General features: G+C 44.1%; 1 protein-coding gene across 1 annotated transcript in view; it reads right to left on the bottom strand.

Moving 5' to 3' along the window:
• LOC121711260 (DNA (cytosine-5)-methyltransferase 3A-like) overlaps positions 1-7,500 on the bottom strand; it is an 81,398-nt gene that overhangs the window by 704 nt on the left and 73,194 nt on the right. The window contains 9 exon segments of the mRNA XM_042094670.1: positions 1-173; positions 641-759; positions 2,168-2,237; positions 2,728-2,813; positions 3,904-4,052; positions 4,291-4,381; positions 5,392-5,537; positions 6,107-6,191; positions 7,155-7,338. The exon segment at positions 1-173 is cut by the window's left edge and continues 704 nt beyond it. Of these exon segments, the coding sequence (XP_041950604.1) occupies positions 32-173; positions 641-759; positions 2,168-2,237; positions 2,728-2,813; positions 3,904-4,052; positions 4,291-4,381; positions 5,392-5,537; positions 6,107-6,191; positions 7,155-7,338 (1,072 nt within the window). The 3' untranslated portion in view covers positions 1-31.

Raw genomic sequence — 7,500 nt, 5'->3', positions numbered from 1 at the left:
CTTTGAGAGGCGGAACAGGGTAGGACATTGCCTAAACACAAGCATAGTAGTCCTTCAGCGGAGCGAACAGGTGCCTTATGACGGGTACACTCCAGGACCTTCCCAGCAGCCTCTGCCTGGCCAACCGACTCATGTTGGACACGTCCGTGTAGTGCACAGGGAAGCCAAACACCCTGTGGGTCGCAAGAGCACAGCACACGAGCGTGAAGTATGCCAGCACAAACATTTTCAGACACACACTCTCTCACACATACTGTACATGAGAACTCTCTTACACACACACACACACACACACACACACACACACACACACACACACACATACACACACACAAACACACACAAACACACACACACACATATAGACACAAAGACATCCCTGCTAGCATCACAACCTTTTGTACATACTAACACCCAGAAGTACACCCAACTAAATCCTTCCACATGCTTGCACACACACACATTTACGCACACCACAGGAATACAGAAACGGACACACACAAATCTAAATGCCCCTTTATGGACACAAACTAACAAGCCCTTCAACAAAACCCAAATCTACCCCCTCCACAGACACCACCCCTCCTCACACAGCCCCACATCCCTCCCTCTCGACCCCCCACCCACGTCACCGTATTACCGTTCCATCTCAGTACACCAGAGGATGTCCTCCTTCTCGCTCATGAAGACGGGGTAGTGCTGATCTTTGCCCTGCTTGATAGAATTAGACCGAGTGGTGATGGTTCTCAGTTTGTCGAACTGCAACACAAACCCAGCTTTCAAATCAGCCACACAACCCCTTCTGGTTGGCCCCGAACCCCCCCCCCCCTCCTCATCCAATCAGGAGCTCCAGTGACTCGGCACCTTGGCAACAACACAGCAGCTAGCATGAATGGTCTAACATAGCTAGGTGTTTTCAGTGAGCTTAAAAATGCTGCTGGCTAGCTTTAAAATAATTGAGTTCAGGCACAAAAAGGCTAAGGTGGAAACTAATGAAATGCAAAACAGGCAGTGGCATAGGAAAACCACTGAAAAACACTGCTTTAGCAGGCATAGTCATACAAGGTGGCTAAGCTTCAGTTTTTGATAATAAGAAAGTCTAGTAGTACGCCATTGCCTCTATTTCCAAGAAAGTCACACTAGAAGAGTGCAAATTGTATCTAACTAACTAAATTGCTAGCTGCTTTGGCCCTCCAAATAGTTTGAACATCATCAATTCTACCCAGAGGTTGGCCTGGCATTAACTCTCCACACATTTCTCTAAATTTGTTGTGGTCGACAGACTCTTCATTTGATTACGTCTGGGTTAATGATATCAAAATAGGCGTAGTCCAGAAATAAATGTGAAGATTGGATTATCCTTTAATAATAAAAAAAAAACAATGACTCCACTCTTTTCCAGAGTTGGTGATTTTTTCCAAAACATAGCACTGGTTTGAGCCAAGGGTAGCTTTCAACACACTTTGGTTGGCACACTGTACATTTCACTAATTCCCAGACTAATATCCTAGAACAGACAGGGGTGAGCCCAACACAGGCTAGGGGACTTTAATTAGCATCATGCCCAAAGTGCCGTTTGTCACTAGGAGACTCCTGGAAGTTCAGACAAACCAAACATGCCCAATGTGCCCAATACAATGTGTGTATTTTGTAACAAAATGTTTAGGGGGCAAATCACCATGTATTTATTAATATGTCTGAAAACATTCAACATTTAATGTTACATACAAAATTATACAATAGAAAATATAATTGGTTCATTGAACCCAGGTTACAAAACTGTATCAGATATCAGAGTATGATATCAGAGCATTATCATAAATATTACATATTCTGCATCATTAAACTGTGGCCATTGTAGTCACATGTATACAGAAAAGAAAATATGATACAGAGTGTTATATTTTAGGCTGTTGTTGTTGGTGTTCTAGTTGTATTCTAAACAATACAGTAGCCATATGAGTGATCTGATCAGAACTACTGTGGCATTCTTGCTAGTGTAGCCTATGTGGAACCAGCTGGGCATCTGCCATGGTGACAGGGGGCCTGGAGACACCCAATTAACTTCCAGACCCCCAGCATGGATGAGGAACAACATAACACACACACACACACACACACACACACACACACATGCACATACGCAAATACGCACACATACACATACCTTGGCTGTGCGCCCATGCTCCAGGCAGTCTTGTAGATCCAACTTATCAGTTGCCATAGCAGTCAGTGGTCTGCAGGAGAGAAATAGGATGGGAGAGAGGGAGAGGGAGAGAGAGGAGAGGGGGAGAGAGGAGAGGAAGAGGGAGAGAGAGAAAGAGAGGAGAGGGGGAGAGAGAAAAGGGAGAGAGAGAGGAGAGGGGGATAGAGAGAAAAAAATGGAGGGGAAAGTATAGAACAGAAGAAAGCAAAAAGAGAGGGAGAAAATATGATTACATAGCGGAACATTTGATCTGGGTGAAAACGAGAGGGCTGTTTATAAATGTTTTATATACAATCAGACAGAGAAGGATTAAACTGCTTAAAATATGCTCATAATGTCCTATATATGACAGTAAAATATGATGCTAGGGATCATAATCCTGTGAAAATATAAATGGTATTATGTTCTGGGGTCTTTTTACTGGCATTGACCTCCAATCTAAACACAGGCACTCATTCTTAATCTCAGGCTTGTGCCAGCCTACTTCCAGAATGATTCCAGGCTGATGCAATAATCCTTACCGTTTCATACCCGGCAAGTTGCCCCAGAAATAGCGGGCGCGATGGGCAGCTGACACCTCCTTGGCATCGATCATCACAGGATTACACTACAGACCAATAGAAACACAACAGATGAGATTCTGCAGATAGTCCTCATGGCGCTATTTCATGGAAGGCTGTTCAGTAAGTGATTGAGTGTGACTGCATAGCCAGCCATTTGTGGCTGCAGTATACAGAGCAGCCACCAGGTGGCAGGTCTGAGTGACTTTTTAAATTATGATTACTGTAAGTATAGTATATATACTCTTTTGATCCCGTGAGGAAAATTGAGCACAGCTAGGGTCAGGCATGTTATCAAATGCGGTCAGTGGATAATCAGATGATACTCAGGTGATCAATCATGTTCCAAATCCTAAAATTAGCCAGGTCCATTTAAATGCAATGGTCCTGTGGATGCATCTCCAGAGGGCCAGACAATGAGAACCCCATGCTGAGCATCCTCAGACGACACCCCTGTCTCCCAACACCCCTTGCCTGACATCTAAAGTGTACATATGTATAATAATACCCGAAATAATTCCTGAATTTCCCCTTGGGAATCAACAAAGTATCTATCTATCTATCTATCTATCTATCTATCTATCTATCTATCTAATGTTTGAATGATTTCTGATTAAATGAATGATGAATAAGCCCCAGTACTTTAATGTATACACGGTCTCACTAATTAACTTGAATTCATATCAAATACTTCCTATTGTAAGACTATGGATTTAAATAAGTCCCAGAGGGCAGTGTCACTGCTTTAAATACATACTGGACATACAAAGCAATTTTAACACATCAGGGGATTAACTCCCTTGCCTCTGCAGCTCTGTATGTTCTTGGAGCTCTGTGTTTTTGGCGTCAGTGTGCTAACTGGTATTGACCACTCCTGCAAGTGAGCTGGACCAATGTCCACTAGTAGAGGTGTGTGTGTGTGTGTGTGTGTGTGTGTGTGTGTGTGTGTGTGGGGGGGGGGGGGGGGGGGTGCTGGGGGTAAACTGTCTGCCTGAAATGGGGTCATTCTACAAAGAAACACATTTCTACTTTCCTCTTCAGCGGTCTGTGGTCTCTTGTTTCAACAGAGAGAAAGGGGAGAGAGAGAGAGACAGAGAGAGAGAGAGAGACAGGGAGAGAGAGAGAGAGAGAGCTTACCTCGAGGAAGCGTGAGATGTCTCTCTTGTCGCTGACGCCCATGGCAACCACATTCTCAAAGAGCCAGAAGAACGGCCGGTCATCACCAGGCTTGGGCCGAGCCTCATGCAGTAGCCGGTAGAACTCAAAGAACAGACGACCTGTCCCTTCTTAAACACATATGAAGATGCAAAACGCACACATGACTTCTCATACACACACATATGAATACACAAAACACACTCACACACACACGCATACACACACGCATACACACACAGACACACACACACACTCACACACGCACACACACACACACACACACACACACACACACACATACACGTACCCAAACTCTGCACGAGTTACTTAGACATTATATACACATGACCAGATACACACCCTTACCATAAAGGCCTTTCCTGGCTGGGTTGACTATGGAGAGGTCATTACAGGGGCTCCCTCCAATCACCAGGTCAAACGGACCCCACTCTTGAATCTGAGACAAAAGGGTCAGATGTATGAGATCATTTGCTCCTGTCTATGAGCACCTTCAAACATGGCATGACATGTACGAACAGGCCGCACATGAATTAAAGTGCAACTATTACACAGCTCTTCAGAGTGCTGCAGAAAGTGTCATTCACATGAATGGGCCTTCCCAACGTTCAGAGGTCTGTTAAAACGTTATAATTACCACTGCAAAGTACAGTATATAATGATTGCTGTCAATGGCAACAGGTTTTGTGCTTCTGATTAATTTTGTCTTTCATTTCACTTCGCAAGTGGCCCGGTCACTTGCAATGGAACTTCATTCAAAAGTGAAAGCAGACGTTTGATCAGCTGTGTTCTAAAGAATGTTTGATTCAAGTTCAGTGTGTGTTGCACACTATTTGTTTCAAAAGCCATGATGAAATGATAACAAATAAATGTAAAGAGACATATCGTGGAGTTTATTTTTTTCGTTTTGGCAAGTAGCCGTATAATAAGCGGGATAATGTATAGAACACCGGTCAATATCGGGAAAATAAGTCCAATCAGAGCGAAGCAAGACCCTATCGTCCGGTTCGCCCTATCTATCGGGACATATTTTCCTGATAATGACCGGTGCGTTCTATACATTATCCCTTACTTAGCCTCCCACAGGAGTGCTGCATGGCAAGGTGCGCTTCTTCCACTCATGCATATACATATAGGTGTGCATATGTGAGGGTCGAAGATCAAGGGTCGAAGTCCACACAGAGCCATGGGAGGGGAAGTGTTACTAGTGATAGATTAGGTATTCCAGAGTAGGTATCAAAACGTCTCTTTATGTGGTGAAAATGTTCTGCATAAGCACCAGTTTTACAGGAATCAATATGGGAATCGATAAGGAATCGCATCGATAAGCAGACTCGACAATGGCATGGATATCGATAATTTCTTAATGATGCCCATCCCGAATCATGATTGAAGGGATAATCACAGAGGAACAGAGGAGGAGAGAAAAGCACCGCAGAGGCTACTCACATGCTTGCGCAGGACAGTGCGTACGTCGCCCACGTATGTGACCTTCCCCTCGTGCCGGACCATGCCCACGGTGATGGAGTCCTCGCACACCTCCGAGGCCACATAGCGCTCCACCTGGATGCCCAGGTCACGCAGCACCACTAGGCCTGGGGGGGTCAAAGGTCAAGGGTCAAGGACAAGTGTGGCTACCATGGGAACCAGAAGAGGGCTGGCATGGATGTACGCACAGGGTTAAAAGACATGTTTTCACATAAATCTAGTATTCCCTTCTAGCTGCAAGGATTAACATGGGGGCAGAGACGCATGAAATGTTCTCTGGAAATGTCCATAATGCAAATAATTACTTATGAAATGAAAGGTATTCAATGGAAGTGTGATATGCATCAAACTTTGTTTTCAACATTCTTCATCAGCAAAACAAAGTCTGTGTGTGTGTTTGAGGCCTATCAAACCTGATGAAATTTTAATAACTGCCTGTCTAAAGAAAATTCCCACTAAGACATTTTTAGAAGCTTTTGGAAGCTACACTGTTTACAGTTGGGAGTCCTACTAGAGACACAAGCCAAGAAACCAGCACACACAACAGTGAGTGATATTTACATTTGAGCACAAACTCCCAATCTATAGCGCACCCTTGTGGCCAAATCCAGCACTGCCTATCAAATCAAACATTGGAAGCTCTTTACTAAAAAGGAAACGTGCATTACACACATACCTGTAGCAATGCCATCAAACAGAGATAGCACACGGATCGGCTTCCTTTTCTCTGCTACTATTGGAGGGTAAAGTCTGGGAGGTGCCTGTGGCCGACAGACACAGAAAGAAAGAAAAAAATGGAGAAAATCAGAACAACAGAAGATGAGGGACAGAAAGAATGTGGAGGGCTAACATAGGACTGCATACAAGCAGCTAGGTCCTATTCAACTTATATGAGGGGTGAATGTCGTCTGTTGATGTTTATTCAATTCTGGACTTTAAGATTTGATTGATGTGTGATGCGAATGTTGTAATTCTTCAGTTTGTTAATAAACATTTGATCACAAAAAAAACAAAAAAAATGTAAGGGGAACTTACAGTATGGGAAGGTAAAACTACTGAAAGTCACTGAACTCATTTCACACCTGGAGGGCTTAAGTAATGTGTAACCAGTAATGTGGCCTATTGATCATTGACTTTGTTATCATCTCTTACACTTTCTCTGCCTCTCTCCGCCCATAAACGCAATTTACGATCGTCCACAACTGAATGGCAGAGCCTACAAGCGCAGTTGAATGAAGTTAACTGATGACAACATTAAAAAGAATCAAACGTTTAGCGATCATGAAATAATACCATAGATGATAAGATGTCAACAAGCAGGGAGATAATGAAGATCAGTAGTTCTACTCAAACTACTTGTGCACGTAGGCTATGGAAGATTGGTCAAATCTAGCAAGTAGGAAAGTTTAAGTGAATGACGTGAAAGTGAAAGTAAGACATTCGAAAGGCCAACGAAAGATAATGTTGCCTTTGATAGTACAAAGACTTGCAAAACTGGTGCTCGCAATGATTTTACACGCATGTTGCGAAAGAAATACGCCTGAAGTGGGCGCAAAAGCGTTAGTACCTCTGGCCCTGTGTGTGGTATGTGTCTACGGTGTTATACACTGTGTGTGGTATGTGTCTGCGGTGCTATACAGTGTGTGTGGTGAGTGTGTGTGTGGTGTTATACAGTGTGTGTGTGGTGTTATACAGTGTGTGTGTGTGGTCTGCAGTGGACTCACAAATTCCTGGTCGTGGTTGTTGGCGAAGAAGTGTTGTAAGCGGCTGGGCCAGTCGTCGCGGCGACGCAACAGTCCGTAGACGTTGCGTTCGCCGCACATGTAGCAGTTCCACGGGTCCTCTCTGATCGCCGCTTGTGCCGCACCCGTACCCACTAACAGATCCACACACTCCACACAAAAACACCTGCACACACACACACACACACACATACACACACACATATGAGCATGCAAATATGAGCAACCTGTAGTGTTTTAAAAGTACAGACTTGTGTGTGTGTGTGTGTGTGTGCATGAGTTGACCCCAGGGTGTGATTGTGATTGTAATTGTGCTTGTGCGCCATGG

This window comes from Alosa sapidissima, chromosome 6, assembly GCF_018492685.1.
Source record: "Alosa sapidissima isolate fAloSap1 chromosome 6, fAloSap1.pri, whole genome shotgun sequence".
Taxonomy (NCBI): Eukaryota; Metazoa; Chordata; class Actinopteri; order Clupeiformes; family Clupeidae; genus Alosa; species Alosa sapidissima.
Note: the sequence above shows the minus strand (reverse complement) of the source record. Positions and strands in the feature narration are given on the sequence as shown.